Genomic DNA, 23,242 nt, shown 5'->3' with positions numbered 1-23,242 from the left:
AATCGAATGAGCCTTTTTTGAGGTTTCTACGACAACGCCTTCTATAAAAACATTATATGCCCCCAGGGCATAACTTCAAACCCTTCCCCTGAGGGTTGTGGGTGAGTGTCCTCCTCAAAAATATATTTTCTATCTGGAAATCAACTACGCTGAACAAAATGGCTATCTCAAAATTTTGATTGGATGTGTTAGGGGAAATGATGGGCGTGGGGGCGGGGCTAGTTGCACTCCAATCACTTTCGACTATTAAAAAGGCCACTAGCCCTTTGAATTTCTAATCGAATGGGCCTTTTTTGAAGTTTATACGACAACGCCTTCTATAAAAACCTTATATGCCCCCAGGTTATAACTTAAAACATCTGCCCCTAGGTTCGTAAAGGTGTATGCTCCTCGAAAACATATTTTATACCTGGAAAAAAATTTCGCTGGACAAAATTGCTACATAAAAGCGGTGGTGCGATGTCTTTGGGTGACTGATGGGCGTGGGGGGGGGGGCTTGTTGCCATCAAAAAATTTTTGACTATTAAAAAAGGCACTAGCTCTTTGAATTTCGAATAGAATGAGACTTTTTTGAAGTTTCTACGACAACGCCTTCTATAAAAACCTTATATGCCCCCAGGTCATAACTGAAAACCCTTGTCCCGAAGGTTGTGGGGGAGTGTCCTCCTCAAAAACATATTTTCTATCTGGAAATCAACTACGCTGAACAAAATGGCTATCTGAAAATTTTGATTAGATCTGTTTGGGGAAATGATGGGCGTGGGGGGGGGCGGGCCTAGTTGCACTTCAATCACTTTCGACCATTAAAAAGGGCACTAGCCCTTTAATTTCCAATCGAATGAACCTGTTTTGAATTTTCTACGACAACACCTTCTATAAAAACCATATATGCACCCAGGGCATAACTTAAAACCCTTGCCCTGAGGGTTGTGGGGGATTTTCCTCCTCAAAAGTATATTTTCTATCTTGAAATCAACTACGCTGAACAAAATGTCTATCTCAAAATTTTGATTGGATGTGTTTGGGGGAATGATGGGCATGGGGGAGGGGGGGGGGGTAGTTGCCGTCAAATCATTTTCGACTATTAAAAAGGGCACTAGAACTCTCGATTTCCAATCGAATGAGCCCCCTTTGAAGTTTATACGACGACCCCTTCCATATAAAGTGCCTCTGGGGAAAAAAAATTATAAAACATTGGAGCCGTATGGCCCTTTACTATAGGTAACGCTACAGCGTTGCCTCAGATGAATAGTTATTATATAAATTTGGATTCAGCTACACGCCAACAATAAAATTGGAGTGGTTTTAATTTGTCAGAAAGGTCGGTAGCTTACCCGCTAAGTCGTATTTTGGGGGGAATGAGCTGATATACTTTCATCCAAGATGTAACAAACTGGCAAATTCAAGTGCACTAGATAAGATATTTATTTTTTAAATTTTCTATCACAAGCCCCGAAGGGCAGAATTCAAATTTTGGAGCCATGAAAACAATACAAGCAAAAAAAAAAAAACATGAAAGAAGCACAACAACTAAAAAAAATGGCAAAAAATGCCAAAACAATATCAGAATGACATTCCTTAGTCAAAAATATTAAACTGCAAAATATCATCAAGTTAACAAGGTAAAAACTAATTAAACTAAAAAAAAATTAAACAATACATACCTTTAAAAAGGTTCATAAAAGAAAATATAGAAAAGGGGAGGGAACTAAACAAGCGAATGAACATACAACTTGGATATTACCAGTACCAAATAATAAAAAAAAAAAAAATTGCGATTTATGAAGAGGACAAAAGTTTTTTCATGCCTGGAGGTAAAGCAACGAATGGTGGACACGATGGGAACGGGTTCAGAAACACTCCGAGACGGGCGGTATCTTGGTGAAGAGTGTCTTTTGGGGGAACATGTTTTCGGTGCGAGGGCTTGCTATTGCATTTTTTTTTTTTTGCGAAACGGAGGCACATCGTAACTCTCATGTGTTCAAGTGTTTCCAAACTGGCTTTTTTTAAGGGCGATAATGAAACCTTAGCTTCTTTGAAAATTATTCGCAGGGGTCTTTTCTAAATGGATTATATTTTTTCTGATTCTTCACAGGAGATGCCAGGTATGATTTACTACTGGCAACGACGGGCAAAAACCAGAAAATAGAGAAGAATTTTGACATTGAAATGATAATGTGAAACTAAAATTATAAATATGAGGTGTCAAAACCTATTCTAAATTGCACCATTTATAAATATTATTGTAGACAGGTTTTCATTTAAATAATAAGTACCAAGAGACCCGCGGCTTCACTGCCTGTTCCCGGCACAGCTAAGCGGCAGGCTTTTACACAGTGATTCTCATTTTCACTTGTCTTCTAATCGAGGTTGTTCTCCAGTAACTCAGCAGTTTGATTTACATTATCCTCCGCTTCTCGCATTTCCATGTAACCTTTGCCATACTTTTTTGCGTCTCACAATGTTATTTCAAAGACATCCGTCAGATTACGAGAGATCCCATCATTTAAAGGATGTGCAAGGCGTTCTTCCACAGCTTCATCAGGGCTTAAAAAGTACATTTGGCCATATGAAGGTGGTGGTTCAAAATCAGCTTCAGGGGTTTCTGATGGATGAACTACTAAATTTATTTTGTGATAAATTTGTCCAGTTATTTTGAAGCTGAAAACATTACGACTATTGATGGTTCGATCATTGCTTACATCAAATGGACATAAAGCAAAACATGAGTTAAGTTTCGGATTCGTTTTTAGAACTCTTTAGAAAGCAAGCGACGTCCTATAAAAGGCAAAAAAAATTCATTCGAAAATTGTGGAGATAGCTATGCAATTCGACCAAGCAAGCAGCAACCTCCAAAATGAATCGCCTTTAATGGATACTCTTTCCCTGGGAAAATGGAGGACTCTATAGTGACTGCATAAAACGTTGAAGGGTACCAATGGCTTACAATTAACACTTACGTCGTTTATTGGATCTTTATAGCTTTGCACTGGGTTTTGTGTCACAGTTAGCACCGAAGATAATGATGCCGTTGTTCTTCTAACATAATATTCCTTCCTTCTTCATTTTCGTTGTTGACATAATCTGATACTCGCTTTCGCGTGCCTGCTGACCATACTATTGTCTGTTCTTCACTTTCATTTTTGACACATTCTGAAACTCGCTGTCGCTTGTAATTCACACTGGGGCTTATCTTCTCATCACACATTTATTTTTTCTCGCTGTCGCATATCCTTTAGCCACAGATTTCTTTGTGCTTCATTTTCATTTTTCTTTCGTTCTGATGCTCGTTGTCGCATTTCTTGTAGCTTCACATTTTTCAGTTTTTTTTTACTTTCTTTTTCGATTCATTGTAATTCCAGCTGCCACTTATCTTTTAACCAAATATTTTTTTTTATTCTTCAACTTCGTTTTTGACTCGTCGTAATAGTTGTTTTTCCAAGTATTCTAACCACACATTTCTTTGTTTTTTCTTTCGTTTATCATTACTTTTAGTATAGTTACTTATTACGTTATACTATAGAAATTTTTTCAATACCCTTCACCTTAGCTGCTCGGATTGGTCTTATCACATTTGATGGTTTAGGCTGTTCATTTTCACCCGTGAATTTAGCAATTGTTAATATTAATTTTTCTCCTCTAGGTATTCTGAAACTGCTTAAAACACCTTATTTTTTCTTCTTTATCATTGTTTATTCGTTCTACTCCTCAGTTTCGCATGTCTTGTTACCGCATATTGCTTGTTTATCAGCATGTTAGTTTACATCATACATCACTTCTCATATTTTGATGTAACCTTTGGCATAGTTGTCGGTGTCCCGCAATATTTCTTCCAAGAGATGCATTAGGTTACGAGACATCCCATAATTTAAAGGATGTACAAGGTGTTTTCCTACAGCTTCATTGTGGTCTAAAAAATACATTTGGCCATATGAAGGTGGTTCAAAATTACCTTCAGGGGGTTTGTGATGGATGTGGTGCTAAATTTATTTTGTGATAAATTTGTCCAGTTATTTTGAAGCTGAAAAAATTATGACTATTGATAGCTTGATCATTGCTTACATTGAATGAAGCTAAAGCAAAACGTGAGTTCAAGTCTTGGATTTTTTTGTGGAATTGTTTAGAGAGCAAGCGATATCCTATAAAAGGCCAAACCAATTCACTTGAATACTGAGGTGGTTGCAATGCAATTCGACCAAGCAAGCAGCAACCTCCAAATGAATCACCTTTTTTTTACTACTCTTTCCTGGGGAAAATGGAGGACTCCACGGTGAATGCATACAACTTGAATTAAAGTTATCAAATATTTTACAATAGGTTGTATAGGTTGCATCAAGACGCTGGGTAACTGAGAGGCAAATGTTTAAATGGCTGGGGCACGGGTGAATGGCAGGAGGTCCCAATGAGTTGTAACTAACATTGGCTTAGTGTTCTCATCTGTTTAGGTTTGTACATGGTTTTGTACCACAGTTTGTTGGCGTCAAAGATTTCGATGGAATTGTTCTTCTGACGTAATATTTCTTTCTTCTTCGCATTCATTTTTGATTCGTTCTGTTTCTCACTGTGGCTTGTCTTCTACCAGCACAATTGAGTGTTCTTCATTTTCACTATTGACGAGTTCTGATACTCTCTTTCGCGTGTCTGCTAACCGCACAATTCTTTGTTCTTCACTTTCATTTTTGACACGTTCTGATTTTCGCTGCCGCTTGCGCTTATCTTTTAACCACTTATTTCTTTGTTCTTCAATTTCGTATTGACTCGTTGTAATTATCGTTTTCGCAAGTATTCTAACCACATATTTCTTTGCTCTTCTTTTTTGTTTATTACTTAAGACATTTATTCAATGCCCTTTACCGTAACTTCTCGAATTGGTATTGTCACATTTGATAGTCTAGGTTGTTCATTTTCACCCGTGAATTTACATTTTTCAGGTGGTCCTCTTGATTTTCCCTCATTTGATGGTCCAGTTTGTTCATTTCCAGGAGTTGCTGATTAACGCTTTTGTCCTCCAGGTATTATGAAACTGCTAAAAACACTTTCTTTGTTCATCACTTTCGTTTTTGATCCATTCCGATCCTCGTTGTCACATGTCTTGTAACTGCATGTTTCTTTGTCCTTCACTATTGTTTTGACTTGTTGCGATTTTTGCTACTGCATATTTCCCTTTATAAAAAGAACCGCTAACTTTTTTGTTCTTCAATTTCGTTTTTGACTCGTTGTAATTGTCATTTTCACAAGCATTATAACCATATATTTCTTTTGTTCTTCATTTTCGTTTATTAGTTCTTCAGACATTTTTTCTATGCCCTTTGCCTTAACTGCTTGGATTGGTCTTGTCATATTTGATGATCTAGGCTCAAGGCCGTATCCAGGGGGGGGGGGGGGGGTTACCCGGTTTGAACCCCCCCCCCCGAAATTTTTGACCGAGTCGAAAATAAGTCGAAAATTAGTAAAACCTATGTAAAAATCAGTAAAATTAGTCTAAAACTGATTCAAAAATTATTAACCCCCCCCCCCCCGAAAAAGTCAAAAATTAGTAACCCCCCCCCCCGAAAAAAAAATCCTGGATCCGCCCTTGTCTAGGTTGTTAATGTTTATCATTGTGAATTTATATTTCTCAGGTTAATTTATTTTACCGAGTTAGATTAAAAGGTTAATTTATGTTTTCGTCTTTTAGGTATCATAAAACTGCTGGAAACGCTTTTTACAAATAGATTCATCACGCTTGGTGTTTTAAACTTAGCTATATTTATTATGTAATTTTGCATGCGTCATTGATACTAAAAAGGATACAACCACTCTTGAGGCGGGAATGACATATTTATGCTCGTGAAATATTCTCGTAAATGTGACGTTACTCGTGTGAATTTTTTTTCCCTAAACAAAGGCTCTTATAAGTACACAAATAAATTACAATTATTTCTCGTTTAAAGAGAAAAGATCAGAAAACTAAATTATTATAGGGTTGAAGAGGCATACAGAAAAAAAAACTATACCTTCAAACTGGGTTGAGGCGAAAAAAAAAAAAAAATCCCTCTTAAAGCACTTAAACAAGAATTAAGTTTGCTCTGGAATTAACTGTCTAAAAAACAAGTCGAAAAAAAGAAGAATTCAGGTAAAAAAGAATTACTAAACTTATGCAAAATCTGCAGATGGAGGAAGAAGCAAAGATAATGTGCAAAATTTGCATTATGGAATCTTTTTACAATGAAATTTTACTTGATCAATTCCCTTGTAAAGCTCCCAAAAACCAAAAGTCTAGCTACAATAAAAACCACTCGTTTTAATGTTTAAATATAACTACCAACTTCTAATAGCTTGGGTAAATATGTACAATTACTGTTTTCTTTTTTTTGGAGAAGTTGGGTATGGATTTTCAAATTGAGCTCATTATTATACCACAAGCATAAAGGCACACCTGACCAATGGTTGATCCACGGGGGGACCCCAGGCCCCCTCCCCCCAAGATTTTTTCTGGCACCCTCTTATCCTGCTTTTTTCTTCGTCTTTTTTTTTTAAGAATAAATTTGTCAATTTGGTCAATTATTGGCACCTTTGTCACATTACCCCCCCCCCAAGATTTTTCTCTAGGTCCGCCCCTGTACCTGACACTTCACGTTTGATGAAATGTACTTCATAAAAGGCAACAGCAAGGTTGTCACTGGGAACTTGACAATATCCCAAGGCTTACTAGGAAAAACTTAACTGTTTGTCAAGAACTTCAGCTAAGGACTAAGGTCTCAATTAGTGGGAACCCTGGTAGGGATATCAGCCATGATACGGACAAACAGGACAAAGTTATTTCAGCGACTTTACATTCGCACACCTTAATGTTACATAAGGCTTACAAACAGAAGATCTAAAGCCGAATCTGGCCAGCCATGACAAAAACAAAGAGAAATAAAAAAAGAACAAACACAATAGCGTGGTATTATACATACAAAAACCTGGTAAAAAAAATTACTCAATTCAATGATTTCTGGAGCTGATCCCCCATCCCCCACTAACTTATATGACTAAACTACAACCGATTTAACCAATCTAACTACAATATGAATATTATGATAAAAATCACTAAGTGTTATTTTCTTTTTCGATGATTTCTTTTTCATGTTTTTTAGTGAAAAAAACATTTCTTGTTTTCAATGATTTCTTGTCGTCAGTAATTCCATTTCTGTCCTACTTGCAGATGTAGAGGATGTAGTCATGTCCATTTTTGAAAGTTTTGAAACAAGAAAATCTAATCTTGAACAGATAAGTTTTAGGAAGTAAAATAACAAAACCAAAAAGACAAACTAAAACAAGGCGTCTTCAACGCTAAGAAACAAAGATAAAATCTAAAATAACCTAAAATAAAATGAAATCTAAAACCAAGAATAAAAAAACAAAAACAAAATTTCTATATACACAGTTGTTGTTACTCTGATTTAGGACCACAAATGCTAAAAGAGCTGCTTCCGAGTCGTTTTGGTCCTGTTTGTTTTCATCATCTTGAGATTTCGCCCCCCCCCCTCTCTCTCTCTCTCTAGTCTCCGTGGAAGACATTATCTCTTCAATAGAAACATCTTTGCATAAAAACGCAAATCTAATAAAAGATGTTAGCTTAGTAAGAGCTTCTACCGTAAAAACCCTGTCTAATTTTGTATTGAAACCGGCATTTTCCAGTACGACCATCAAAGACATAAGAAATTTTAAAAACTTGAAAACGGATGGTTCAATTACCATTACAAAAGCAGATAAGGGTAACACTTTAGTTGTGATGAATACTGAGGACTACGATTCAAAATTAAGAAATTTACTAAATGATGAAAAAACATACAAGAAGCTATCGTATAATCCAACAGACTCTCTTACAGATAAGTTTAAGAACTAATTAAAGTGCTTAAAGGATGTAGAAAAAATTACACCTCAACTCTATTGCAAATGCCTGCCACGCAGTTCCTTGTGCCCTAAATTATATGGACTTCCCAAAGTCATAAGCCTAACCTACCATTACGACCAATTGTGTCAAGTACAAGGTCACCAACAAGTGTTTTGAGCAAATAATTAGTGTCAATCTGTAAACTACTTTCGTCTACACAAATTTCGTATATTAAGAATTCTTCGAATTTGGTTGAAAAACTGAAAAAAGTAGAAATTTCTTCGAATTCTTGGCTTTCAAGCTTCGACATTGTTTCAATGTACACAAATATTGACGTAGAAGCAGCCGAAACTCTTCTCGAAGGAAAGCTCTTAAGAAATTTGGATTTTATTAGTGTCAAAACAGATTTGGATGTTTCTGTAATTATGTATTTAGTAAGGTTGTGCAATAAGTTCTCTTATTTTTTTCAATTTAGAGGGGAGTATTTCGAACAAATAAATGGTATACCTATGGGGGCCCCTTTATCCCCTTTATTAGCTAATATTTTTGTGGAGAATATTGAAACAATTGCGTTAGATTCATATTTTTTAAAATATATTTTCTGGTGCCGGTATATGGATGACATTATTTCAGTATGGGATTATGGGGAGAAGGAATTAAAAGGATTTTTGGAGCATCTTAATTGTTTGGGGGGGGATTTAAAGTTTACTGTTGAATTGGAAGAGAATGGGAAAGCTTTCAGTATTGAACTCGCTTTCATTCAGTGAACACCTAGATTAAAACGGATATTTTATAGTCTCTGAACAATAAAGAACTGGTTTGTTCAACTAAACGGATTAAGACACAGGTGAAATTTATTGCGCCATTGACTTTTCTTGAGTAAACGTACTGCCAGCTAATTGATCTGTGTTCCCCTTCGGTGCCAAACTAATTGGTATTGCAATAGACAGAAATTAGTGGATTTTATAGATTATTTTGGATATATATTATTGCATCTTTGGAGCATTTTTTCAACTAAATTTTTCCTTAAGGTTCTTTATTTAGGTAAAGATAAGTTGCTTTTACTTTTGTCCTCTCCTTAATAGGAAATGCCTGCATTTAAAGAGTTTGATATCGCGTTAGCTAACTTCAAAAATTATCGTCATTGGCCAGTAAAGATACTAAAAGTGTCCAAGGATAGCAAAGGAAAGCCATCATATTTGGTATTTTGCTATGGGACACATGACGAATACAGACTTGTTGAAGCCAACTTGGCAGAATATAATCCAAGCGTTAGCCGAACTTCAACAAAACAGACTGCAGATGTAAAGGCTGCATTTGAGGAATTGAAAAATTCACCCGATATTTATAAATTCCTTTCCAAGACATTTAATGCATTAACAATTAAGGAATCTAATACAGGAGAATGTGCTTCGTTGATGGATAAAATCACTTCTACGGAACTTGACCTGGAAAAAACTAAGCGAGAGTTACTGCAAAATATAACTAAGAAGGTTAATGAAAGGTTTTCGGATGCTGATTCCTTCCGCCAGTCATCCCATGACATTATTTGTCAAATATATGACGCGATTACTCTTGATTATCAACCCAAATTTGAAAAAATTGAACAATCGCTGAAAACTCTTCGCAACCAAATTATAAATCAAGAAGAGAAAATCAAGAAAATTGAAATGAAACTAGATTCATTTGAACAAGAAGTGCTGCTTGATTCGCTAATTATGCATGGTGTTAAGCAACAGTCCGGATCTGACCTCTAATCAACAATCCTGCAAGTTTTCACAACCAAAATGAACCTGACTGAAATTAATGTTGCCCAAATTAGGAATATCTACAGATTCAAAATATCCCCTGGTTTAACCGATGCCTCCCTAAACGACAACGTCCCTCCTGTTTTAGTTAAATCTGTGAATAGTGATATAGCGAAAAAAGTCTTCAAAGCAAAAGCTAGGTTAGCTTCAAGTGGAATTTTCCTATCGGAAGCATTAACAAAGAGGCGACGTGAGATCCTATATGCCGCTAAGGACAGATTTGGTCTTAGAAATGTTTGGACTGATCGTGGGCAAATTTTGGCAAGGCCTAACGGTGAAAGTGTCACTAAAAAAATTCATACTCTAGCCGACTGTGTTTAAGATTAAGTTTTTTTTTTTTTTTTTTTTTTTTTTTTTTTTTTTTTTTTTAGATATGTTTATTATCTTGCCATTCATATATTCAGCGTATTATATTTATCTTTTGCTTATTTTTTTCTCTGTGCGTATCTGTCTAATGATTTACTTTCGTTCCAATTAACTTCAATGAAGTTTATGGATTTCAATAATTATTCTTTTTTGTTACATGCCTGTTCTCACAAGTCATTGCGTCAGTTTGGGAGTTTAATCCTTTGTTATCTTGAAAATAATTTTACTTGTATTGGTCTCATGGTACATTAATGCAGTGGAGCTTTAGCGTTATTTATTTTTTATTTCAGGAACTGAGTAGTATGATTAATGATTTAAGAAAGTTACTAAATTTATCTGAAATTATTATTATTAATTTGTTCAATAATATAAAATGTATATGTATCTTACTTATTGGTATGATTATTGTGATTTTATTTATTTATTTATGTTGTTATCCTTTGGTCTGGTGAGTTTGGTCGCGGAGCGGATCTACCATCCACCGTAAGTAAAATGATTAATTCTTTTAGTGACCAGGGTGATGTTAACTCTTTGGGGGAACGTTTTATTGAGTTACAAATTAATCCTTTAGATATAGAAAGTATAATTAATAATTCAGTTGGAAGTAGAAATAGGAATTATAATGATCCTAAATCAGTTATTGAAAGTAAATATGTTTCGCAATTAAGTGGTTCTGCCTCTTCTAAACAAGATGGTATTTTCTCTGTGCTTCACCTAAACATTCAGGGACTTTGTTCCTCTTTTGATGAGCTGAAATGGATCGTCAGTGGGGTAACTCCGGATGTTATTGGTTTATGTGAAACTTTCCTGGATTCAAAAAAGGATATGCTTTTAGATATCCAAAGATTTAGGTTGGAGAGGATGAACCGGAAACAGATGGTGAAAGGTGGCCTTGCCCTGTATATTGCCGATCATCTTGTATATAATTTCCGAAGTGATTTGAGTAGAAATGAGGAAGGAATCTTTGAATCCCTTTTTATTGAGATTAAGTCAGATTGTAAGGATTTAGTAGTCGGTTTGGTTTACGGATCCCCTAGTGGATCTACCCCTTCGTTTATGAAAATTCTGGCAGAGGTTTTGGACTTAGTCCAAAAGCATCCTTGCGAACTAATCCTTATGGGGGATTTCAACCTTAACCTGCTGGATCAAAATTTTGCTTCGGCTGCAGATTTTTTGTCAATGATGCTTTCTGCGGGAACTCCACCTTCAGTTAGTATACCAACCCGAGTTACTGAGATGCATTCATCACTTATTGATAATATTTTTTCGTCACTAGATGTCTTAGATAATTCGGTGATGGTTAGTGACATTTCTGATCATTTCCCTGCTATATCACGATATAGGACTGCTAATCGATCGCAGCATAAAGCTTCCCCATCTAATCTCCCATATTTCCGTTTTGGTGTCAGTGAGATCAGTCTACTTAAATCTCGTTTGACTGATCAGCCATGGGATAGTTTGGATTCTGAATCAGATTTTAACCGCTCTTTTGATTTCTTTTATGATTCAGTAAAAGATGGTATCCTAGAAGTTTGCCACCGGAATCCAAAGCCTCATACCTCGAAAAGGATAGTACTGCTGAATCCGCGGATGACTCCAGGTCTCCATAAAAGCTGGAAAAGGAAAAATTATCTGTGGAAACTATACAAGGCTTCGTCATCTGCTTCTCATCATCAGCGGTTCAAGGCTTATAGGAATATATTTAATTCTCTGTGTCGGAAGGCCAAGTCTCAGTATTATCACAGGAAATTTTCTGAGTGTGGAAAGGATGTTGGGAAGACATGGAAAATTATTAATTCTGTACTTAAACCTTCTCCCCCGCCGCCTTCAGTTCCAAAAACGCTAATAGTTGACGGTAAAATTGTCCAAGGAGAAGAAAATGTTCAGCTAGAGCTTACGTCTTATTTTGCTAATATAGGAAACACGACTGCTTCATCTGTGAGCTATAGAACTCCTCGTTGCGATTTCAGAGCCTATCTTGGACCCCCATGTTTAAAGTCAATGGTCTTGAACCCTGTTTCTGAGTTCGAGGTAGCTCGGATCGTAAATGCACTTAAAGGTTCATCGTCTTCAGGGCCAGACAGAATTCTTACAAGGGTTATCTGTGCTGTTGTTCCTGCTATTCTGTCACCATTGACTAAGCTTGTCAATCTGACTTTCGTGAATGGAATTTTCCCTTAATCACTCAAGCGAGCTAAGGTTATAGTGCTGTATAAAGGAGGGTCCCGGAGTGATCCTGCTAATTATAGGCCAATTTCTCTTCTATCTGTTTTCAGCAAAATTTCTGAGAAGACTATGCTATCCAGGCTTCTTAGTTTTTTGGATGTCAAAAATTTTTTCCATGATTTCCAGTTTGGATTCCAAGCGAATCACTCTACAGAGCATGCTTGTGCATCTCTCTTTAATTTCATTCATTCGGCAATAGATTTTGGTCTTATCCCAGCAGCTTTATTTTTGGATGTTCGTAAAGCTTATGATTCTTTGACTCATCAGATTCTTCTTTGGAAATTATCGCATATTGGTATTAGATCAAATGTGTTCTCTTGGTTTGAATCATATCTTTCTGGTAGACTTATTTCAATTGATCCGCTTTTCCAGAGCCCTTCTGAAGTAGAATATGGTGTCCCCCAGGGATCTGTTCTTGGCCCCGTTTTATTTCTGATTTATGTCAATGATCTTATTTCAGCAGTCAAGAACACCAGTCCTCTAGTATGCTGCAATCTTTGTCATCCGGATGGTCCTTTGTTTCCCAATGCTACTTCTAATGAAGATTGCCTCGTTGCTTTTGCTGACGACAGCACTTTTGGGACTTTAGGGAGGATGGAATGTGATGTCAGATCTAATCTGGTGGCAATATTTGAGAGAGTAGTTTCATGGTTTGAGGCAAATTGCTTGGCCTTGAATGTTACCAAGTCAAATTTTCTTATTTTTTCTCAAATTGGTGTACCTTTCCCTCAACTGACACAGCTTCAGGTGTCACAAGGCTCCTTGTGTAGACCAAAGAATCGGTTGGTCCGGTTTCTTGGTATCCTGCTTGATGAGAACCTTTCGTTTAGACACCATATAGCCATGATTAGGGTTAAGGTCTCACGGAGTGTGGGTGTCATTCGAAAACTCAAACACACCTTTCCTGGATCTATTCTGAAGCCTCTTTTTTTCTGCCTTGTCCAGTCATATGTTTCTTATTGCCCCTTAGTATGGATGTCTACTTTTCCTTCTACACTGCGGTCGCTTTCTGTAAAGTATTATAAAAAAAGGCGTATGGTTATTGAAACCAAAAGTTATTAAACAATACCGCGTCTAAATCTACAGTCTATCTACATTCTTTCTTGTGCTTCTTTTGTTTTTCATCAGCTTCATGGCAATCTTCCAAAATCTCTTCAAAAAACTCCTCAGTTTATTTCTGATTCAGCTCCATATAACCTTCGTTCGTCACATAATATCTGCATTCCTCTTACTCCCACTGTGCGGTCAGATTTCAATCCCCTCATCGCTTGTCATCAGGTTTGGAACTCCCTGCCTTCTTCAGTAAAGAAATGTCACTCGTTTGGCACTTTCAAGAGGATTCTTAAGGATTATTTAGTTAAGAATCAAACTGAATAATTTTTTTTTTTTTTTTTTTTTTTTTTTTTTTTTTTTATTTTTTTGTGAAGTTAATGTCCCCTGAATGTTTAGTTATGTTTTATGGTGGTCTTCTCTGCGCTATGACTCCCAGACCTCAGGTATGACTATCAATATTTATTGCTGAAACTTGTATAGTTCACTAAGGAGTAGCATTCATGAAGACGGGTTAAATTTTATTGGTTTCGCACCATTTTATTACAGTCCAATAATTATAAGCCTTATGATTGAATTAACCCATAGACCTCAATTTTGCTACCTAGCCTCAGAAATAAGCAGAGTTGATTGAATTGGAATTTATATAGTTTTAAATACAAGCTAAAAGGGCTGTACATGGCTTAAGTTTTGATTTTTTAATATTTTGGATAAGAGTTATGAATAATATCGTAACAGCTATTATGATGTTGGTTTTACCTGACAATACACATAATTCTGTTTCGACGATAGGGATTCGCTTATAGTAATAATAATTTTTTTTTTTTTTTTTTTTTTTTTTTTTTTTTTTTTTTTTTTTTTGTGAGTCTATTTAATATAATTAATAATTTTAGTTTATTTATTCTAATTTCTTCTATAGTTTCCAGTTTATCTATATTTTCTTTTCTTCTCCTTCATATGTGAGTAAGTGATCATTTTAAATTTTCTTTTGTTTTTTATCTCTGAGTATGTAATTCATATGTCGTCCCTCTTTGTACAGGCCAATGAGCCTTTGAGGGATTAATAACATGTAATATTATATGTGTATTTAATGAAGAATAAAACTTATCTTATCTTATCTTATCTTTGACAAATCAAAATAGTCTGGATTTTAAAATTACAGAAAACCGACAAATAACAATAGATTTTTGTCTTATAGTTCCAGTCACGTTCGCCAAGTAAAATTGGTTTGATCATTTCTATAACTGATCGGATCTTTAGTATTTGCTCTCCAAAATTTGTTGAGGAGGAGTTGTCTTTTCTAAGGAAAATACTAATGAGCAACATGTATCCAGAATGGTTAATGAACCAGACTTTTTCAAAAAGAAGAAAACGTTTCTAGAGATTTCTAAGGAAGTCTTGGAGACAACTCGGGAGAAGGATGTTTTTTGTTCCTTACCATATGTACCCGGGCTAAGTGAAAAGCTTAAAAGAATTTTACAATGCAATGGTCTAAAGGTAGCTTTGAAGAGTAATTATACATTTAGTAATTTCGTAAAGTCCGGGAAGAATCTAACTTCGTTGGGACAGCAAAGTGGGGTTTATTAGGTCCCATGTATTTGCGCAAGTTTATATGTGGGAAGGGCTAGGCAAAATTTGGAAATGAGATAATTACAACACAAAGATTATATTTCATCAGCTTTAAAGCAAGATTCTAAGTCTGAAGATTTTACTTCAGCCCTTTCAGAACATATTTTCAATTTTCCAGACCATTTTATTTTGTTCGAGAATGTCTCTTTGTTTTCTAGGGATCGGGGTTTAAAGCAAAATTTTCGTGAAACTCTTGAATTAAAGACAATCTTATTCAAGAATATTGCTTTGAATCGGGATACAGGTGAATATGGGCTGAACTCTATCTATGATAATTTATTAAAATCTGACAGAGTAAAGTTCAATTCACCCAATGTAGTTGACCTTTGTCCAAATTTTATATCACTGAACGCTAATGAACCGAATCCAAGAAGGTCAGAGAGAATAGCTTCCGCCTTTGCTTTGAAAAGAATTAGAGAATTAAACAATATGTAGTGTTATTTGATTTAGTATATAAACTTTTGTTTTTAAATTGTTTTAGTTTAGTTTTACTACTGATGACGGTCACTGTATATGTGACCGAAATATCTGATATTTTTGTGAATTTCTATCACTGTTATCATCATCACTGTCTATTAAAAGGATTTTATCCCTATTTGAATTTTTATTTATCATCATGGAAAGGCAGTGTGGTCTCCGAAATTATCTTCCCAAGTTATGTCATCTACAATCCTTTTTTTGTTTAGAACAAAAAATTTTGTTCCTAAAAAAATCCTTTAAAACCTTTTTTTGTCTCATTTAAAATAGCATGGAATAACAAAGAAAATAAAGAAACAGATAAATACTTTACCTGGCCTAAATGGCCCAGCAAAAAATGACACAACAAATGACACAATACTTGAAAAATTCTCAACAACCATTCTGATTGGCAAGGTCGTCACGTAAAATATCCATCCTATAGTTGTTTGAGGCTGGTATGACCTAAACCACTGAATCATACCAAACGCTTGTGCAACTAAACTTCTGCTATTATAATGTACATTTCGCCTTGGGGAATTTTCCCTTTCTTGCCTAGGGCGATCTCTGACACTATTATGTAAATAGGAATTAAGGGCCACTTCTAGATTCCAATTATTTTGCTCTAATATACGACTGCATTCCTCAATTCTGTCAATCCCACTTGCTTCCTAGAAGAAGAAAAGAAACAAAAAATAATGAGAAGACATAATCATGAAGAAGAAATGTATTAAAATAATTGATCAAGAAATAGCTTTAAACTTATTTTCAAACATTACCGTGAAATCAGTTTCATCTGTGGCACCCCTTTCCTAGATAGCGATGTTCGAAGTGGAATTTAGGTGATTGTTGTTGAGCATTTAACCATATAATGTACTAAAAGTAATCTTTATTTAGTGCATTCTGTTTTTCCAAGTACACTTCCATCATCCTTGCAGCATTTTTTCAAACAGACAGGCTCAGGTAGGTACTCTTCTTCTTTACGTAGATCTTCTTGCAGATTTATTTTACCTAAGGGATCATCAACAGCAGCTCAAAGGTCTCCTATTTATCAATCCATTCTACTATGGAACTCCATCCCTCCTGATGTCCCTTTATATCTTTCTTTTTGAATTAATTCTATCATAATTTATATTTCTCCCTTCTCTTCTTTTAAAGTAATTTTCAGAAACTTTCCTTTCTGTTAAATGTACTCGTATTATTCCAGTGTTTTACTATTGTATGTGCTTTAGGATTTTATAAAAGTCCACTGTTTATTATTATAATGTGTGGCCCACTACAAGCCAATCTTGGGCCTAGTAACCGTAATAGTCTTTTTTAAGTATTAACTAAATGATTGATTGATTGACTGATTATTATTTATTTTGATTGACGTTGTAATGCTTTCTTATTTCTCTTTTGTACTGCGTTTTGGTGCATTATTTGCATTTTATGATGAGTTAAAAATATATAATCAAATAGATTTCAAATTTTACCCTATGCTACAGTAATATTATTTGTTTTATTTGACTAATTTTTTTTTCAAGTTTACACCCCCTCCCCAATTCCACAACTGTCCAGAGATTTAAATCAAATAGACAATGGCTTAAGGCCGTATCCAATTATGTCTTTCCATATTCGGCTAAGAAAAATGAGGATTATTTGAGCAGTATTTGTACAACTTAAACTAGAAAAAGGAGGCCTTTCCTCAATTAGTGCTAATTAAAGAGCTAAGTCCAGTGAGCGCTTTACATTTAAATTGCAATAAGTTGGAGATTACAACAAACTGAGGATTTGATCATTGTAGACTATACAATGATGACAGTAAAGTATATTTCATTCCAAATGATTTATCATGCAACTCCCAGTCACCTTCAACTCAACACTAGTCTACTCAGCATCCCTCTTGAAAATAAGCTTGTCCCACAGGTCCCAGTCCTTCCATAAGAACAACATCTCAACACCTATCACCTCCTTCCAAGGGTTGAGCCTCTGTATTTTCTATTGCATTAGCAAAGTTGCCTTTGTGGGAGTTTTACGCTAGAACAATTATTTGACTTTATTTCTGCTCATGTTTAGTTTTATGTAGCTCTTTCCCTTTCTTTGAAAACTTCTGATGTGGAAAAAGTTTAAAAAAATTAATCCACAAAGCAGTAGGGCCGACATATATAGAAGATCTTGATTTTTGTCTACTATAGTATAGCTGTCTTCATAGATTTTATTTAGTTCAGCAATTGATTGACAGCTTCTAAGTGGGTATTATTGAGGAATATCACTTTCCAGTACATCTCCAGAGTTTGTTGGAATTTTAGCTTTAACCATGTTAATTTTCAGACGAACTGGCTTTGCATTGATACCAACATTACATAGCATGGATTGTGCTTTGTCTATAGGCTACTGAGCAATAATTATCAGGGGCTGTATACTAATTGTCAAGAAAATCGAAAAACCTTTAATATAGATTTTCTTTTTACCTTTAACGTAAAAAACTACTTTAAAATGGATCTCAAACTTTTACACATATAGAAAAATATAATATAAATTTTTAAGTACAAGGACACACAAATTAAGCCTCATTGTTTGAGGCTCACGGGTTAAGTAAAACTTGGGCAAGCACATGCATCTTAAATAAGGACAAATTACTTGTAACTGAATTACTAAACTAATTTTGAGAGCAGACATAAAGAAAGGAAGCATGAGTGAAAAATAAACTAAAAACAGACAGCTTAAGAAGCTTAATTATCAAACAGCTTAAGAAGCTCTAGTTGTCTTTGGGAATCTGAAGATTGTTAAGGTTTAAATATCCAAAGACAAAAAACTTAACTAAAAAAAAATTCTTTTTTATTGTTATGACTCATCATAGCAAAAGTGACAAAAATCTGATACTTCCCTAAAAACTACAGAACCTTAAAACAACCAAAAGAAAACACTGCCATAATCACTGTGTATAAAAAAAATGGTATTTAAATCTTCAATATGTATGGTATTGTATAATTAATGAATATAGTTCTTTATATTATGCTCACAGTTCATTTGACCCCTGATTCACATCAGTGTTACTGCCACGCTAATGAATTGTGTTTTTTGAAAGGTAACCAAAAAATTTATGCTAAGTTATTAAAGAATTTATCAAGCAAACCAATTTGTTAGTGCAGTTTAAAATTTGGAAAGTTTTTTTTTTATCTGAATAATAATTCTAGTTCCGTTTGCATTATATTTTGTCTATGTCCAAATACTTGAAATCCAATTTCATGATTTTTTATTTAATTTGAAGATCCTCGTTTAATTATTTGTAATTTTTTTATTTCCAGTCCAAATGATATGTGCTCTTAATTGTTACCTGAAAGATTAATTATATCTAATTTTCACAGAGTAACATATTCTTGTGAGGAGATATTGTAGTGAATTAAGCCTTAATTGAAGCTCCCAGTAGGTATTTGCTTCTTGACTAATAACAAGATTTTACTTTTATAGTAAAAAAAAAAAAACTTTTGAAATACAATTGACCAGCCTAGAGGCTACCCAAAGACACAATCTACTCTTTTGTCTGGTTTGAAGGATTTTTTACCTTGTGATAATTTAGTGCATGAGGCCAAGTCTTGTGGTTGAAGGTTTTCTGGTTCAATCCTGCATGTTACAAGGAAAGTTTTTACTAAGCTGTACTAGCCAAGTGGTTAGTATGCTAGACTTGAGACACTTTACCCAAGCAGACAAAGGTTTGAGTCCTGGCGTTGTTGGTTTGAAAGGGGTCAGTGTGTTGGTTTGTTGTTGGTTTGAATGGGGTTGAATGATTGGTTGAATTAATTAGTTTGAATGAGGGTCAGTGGTGTGACTGTAATTTCAGTCAGTCAACCCAGCTCTAAATGGGTACCTGGAGAAATCCGGGTAAGGTAAACAGGAAGGGTGTGCAAAAGCACAGGATGGCTATTGAAGATCAGCGCCACTGGTATGAATTGTAAAATTCAATGTCATATTCTTTACCTTACCATTTTGTTAAAATAGGCTAGATTTAACAGTAAATGAGAGACATCAACAGAATACAGAAAATGAATAATGCAAGGGAAACATATTAGCTAATTTGAGCTATATATTTGCACACTTGAGGGGGGTGAATTTAAGTGAAGTACTTTTAAAAACGAATGCAAGTAAGTATTTTTGGATTTCTTCAAAATTATTTTCAGAGTTTTATTATTGTTTCTTTTCAAGAGCCCCAATTGTGTCTTGATACTATAAATTGTAAGAAGTGGTAGGCTGGTAGTATATGTTTGGCCCTGGATTCATTCCTGAAAGATTCATTGACCTATCTCAATTGCTTTCCAAGACAGCAAGAAACCCCTATACTAAAATTGGTAAAGGTTCTAGATTAGGAGCTAAAAAGAAGGAAACATGTTGAGAAAACAATTCTTACTTCGTAATATGCAGAATAATTGTAGCTAACACATTTTCACTGTGGCTCCACTACATTTTGCTCCTGACTCCTCCCCCCCCCCCGTTTGTACCACTTGGGCAGGGGAGGGAATTTAAGTTTATTACTTTTATTAACAAACGGAAGTAAGTATTTTAGGATTTCGTTAAAAATGTTTACAAAATTGTATAGTGTTTTCTACTCAATAGCCACAATTGTATGCTGATACCATAAGTTGTTAGAAGTAGTAGGCTGGTAGCATATATTTGGCCCTTGATTCATTCCTGAAAGATTCACTGACCTATCTCAACTGCATTCCAAGGTAGCAAGAAACCCCTAAACTAAAATTGGTAAAGGTCTAGATTAGGAGCTATTAAGAAGGAAACATGTTGAGATAACAATTCTTACTTTGTAATATGCAGAATAATTGTAGCTAACACATTTTGACTGTAGCTCCACTAAAACTTTAACCCTCCCCCCCCCCCCTAATGTGTTGATATAGCCTATAGCCAAAATTATGGTACATTTAAAATTTACAGCATAATTTAGCTAGGATATAAGTGAATATATCGCTTGATGCATTATTTTATGCTCTTTCACAATTCAATAAATGCTTATGGGGCAACTTACATCATTAGCCCTTAGGTGCCCCAAAGGCATCATTTTGGTTACCACACAAAAAAGTGATCAACATTAGGCTAGCAAAGGTTTTGAAAAGTGGTCAAAAACATACCATTAGGCTAATTTATAAATAAAAATATTCAAAAGAAATATATTCCAAAGCAGTGGAAAAATTACATCAAAATCCTGGGGGGAGGGGGGGGGGCGAAGTTGCAGCCAATTTTCCAAAATCAAGTGAAAATGAAAGTAAAAACTAAAAATTAGCCATTTATTACAAAAAAGGTACTATAAAAGTACTTCATAATACTATAAAGGTAAATTTGTACTAAAAAAAACTAATCTGTTTCCGTTGATGCTTGAATTTATCCAGACTTATTTTAGTTTTGACAAGATTTTAGAAGAATCTAAACTTCAGCTGGGGGGCGGGGGTCTTGGGCAAACCTGGTCTGGGAGGGAAAATTGCCCCCCCCCCTGCCCCATAGCAAGTTACAACCCTGTTCCAAAGGCGTCTATTTATAAAAAAAATCCACATTTAGCATAATTCTAATTCAAAACGTTTTTGTAGCATTATTATTTGAGGGTGTACTTTCTCTGCAATAAACTTTGCTGTTGCATAACAAAAGCACTGACTTTGTAGGGAACTATCTGAATTAAAGACATTACAAAGTTTACTTTTCAATCTCTATCAGTTCTAATAATTTACTTGCTGTAATTCCTAAAAACTTGCCTTCACAAATCATAGCATTAGTTGAATTAATGATGTTCAATTCAGTTCAATTCATTTTATTTAACATCAAAATACATTTAACAAATATGCCAATACCCGCCCAAAGAAAGATACCAAAAAGCACTTGCGACTGGGCGGGTACATACAACTCATTTACTAATTAATGATTAACTATAAAAAAAAAAAAAAAAAAAAAAACTTAATAATAATAATAATAAAAGAAACACTAAAAAAAAAAAAAAATCAATCTATCATCAATTCATTTAATAATAATAATTATAATAATAAAGATAAATAATAATAATAATAAAAAAAAAAAAAAAAAAACTATGAACCTTGACCTAACAAATATTTTTTCAATTTATTTTTAAATAACCCCAGGTGCTCAGCCACCCGAATGCTCTCCGGAATAGAGTTCCACACATTAGGCCCTGAAAATCTAGTATGGACGCCGGCCCTGGTTCCACTTCTATTCGGACCAATAAAATCACTAGCATGAAGAGTTTCATAATGTTGCAGAAAACTATTGTCATTAAAATGATCAAGATACAGCTCTAGATTAACATTAGTCCAGCATTGATGGGCGGAAATTTCCATCTGGTAGTCTCGTAGCTGTCCTACATTCAACACTTGCACCTTGTTGAAGCAAGCTGAAGTGTTATTTACACCTTCAACATACCCACCAATAAGACGCATCGCTCTATCTTGAAGAGTCTGAACACGTTTAAAATTCACATAAAAATTACTTGCCCATAACATACAGCCATACGAAGCATATGGGTGGATCAAAGCATGGTATAAAAGCAATAAAACTCTCTGAGGTAAGAAATTTTTAAAACGACGAATCGCTCCAAGGCCATGTGCAACCTTTGTGGCAACAACATCACTGTGGCGTTTCCATGAAAAATTACAATCAATGTAAAAACCTAAGTACCGGATTTCTTGAACTTGAACTACAGGCTTATTATTAAACAGAATTCTACCATCAATATCACTGGGCTTGCCTACTCTAGAATATACAATAAAATTAGTCTTAGTAACATTAACTGATAACAAACTCAAACTAGTAAAAACATGGAAATTTCTCAGAACAGAATTCACTTTCAACACAAGACTATCCAAACAACGACTAGAAAACGTAACTGCAGTGTCATCAGCGAATGACTTTAAGCAACAATCTGGAAGATAAACCTCATGATATCCACATAAACCAGATATAGAAGTGGACCAATGACCGATCCCTGTGGCACATCGCACGGCACCTGACAAGGGGAAGAAATAGCCTCATGAATCACCACTTTAATAGACCTTCCACACAACCAACTTTCAAAGCATTTCAAATTCAGTCATTTAACACCTAAGCACTCTAATCTTTACAACAAAATTTTTAAATTGACAATGTCAAATGCTTTACTAAAATCAAGAAATACTGTTAGAGGGATTTCACCTTTTACTAAATAATTATTTACAAAATCAACAAGATGAATGGCAGCATGGCTAGTGGAATGACCTTTTCGGAACCCGAATTGGGGGTGTCACTGAGTAGGCTATGTTTCGAGAGATGGTCATATAGACGGCGATGAATCACTTTTACTAAAATTTTTGACAATAAAGGCAGTATCGATATTGGTCTCCAGTTACCGGCATCTGACCTGGTACCCCCTTTGTAAAGCGGGATAACTTTAGCTTGCTTCAACGCTTCTGGAAAGGTCCCCGTTTCCATAGATAAATCAATAATATGGAGAATACATGGTAGTATATACATTAACACAGCTTTAAAAGTTCTCAGATTCACGCCATCTATCCCAGCAGAATTCGATTTTATATTTTTCACTATTTTAATCACTTCATCACTTGTACACTCTTCAAACTGGAACTCAACAGTATCTCCACGAGAGTCCACGAATTCCTCGCTAAAGAAATTTTCCCTGTCACACCTTACACTCTCTTGAACAGACGAGCCAACCTGAGAATAAAACTGGCCAAAATGATTCGCGACTACATTTTTATCACTCACATAACTTCCGTTTATATCAATGGAAGGCGACTGACTACTTTTATGATTTCCCGTAAACTCATTAATAACCTGCCATGTGGCTTTGGTATCTCCCTTA

At 35.0% G+C, this 23,242-nt stretch overlaps 1 protein-coding gene across 1 annotated transcript in view; it reads right to left on the bottom strand.

Moving 5' to 3' along the window:
- Positions 1-23,242, bottom strand: part of LOC148945576 (FAS-associated factor 2-like) — an 87,697-nt gene that overhangs the window by 39,211 nt on the left and 25,244 nt on the right. The window contains exon 2 of the mRNA XM_089098682.1: positions 15,731-16,067. Within this exon, the coding sequence (XP_088954808.1) occupies positions 15,731-16,067 (337 nt within the window). The remainder of the gene's footprint in view (positions 1-15,730; positions 16,068-23,242) is intronic.

The sequence above is a fragment of the Artemia sp. Qi Xiang Cuo genome, chromosome 13 (genome assembly GCF_049724085.1).
Source record: "Artemia sp. Qi Xiang Cuo chromosome 13, ASM4972408v1, whole genome shotgun sequence".
NCBI classification, from domain to species: Eukaryota; Metazoa; Arthropoda; class Branchiopoda; order Anostraca; family Artemiidae; genus Artemia; species Artemia sp. Qi Xiang Cuo.
Note: the sequence above shows the minus strand (reverse complement) of the source record. Positions and strands in the feature narration are given on the sequence as shown.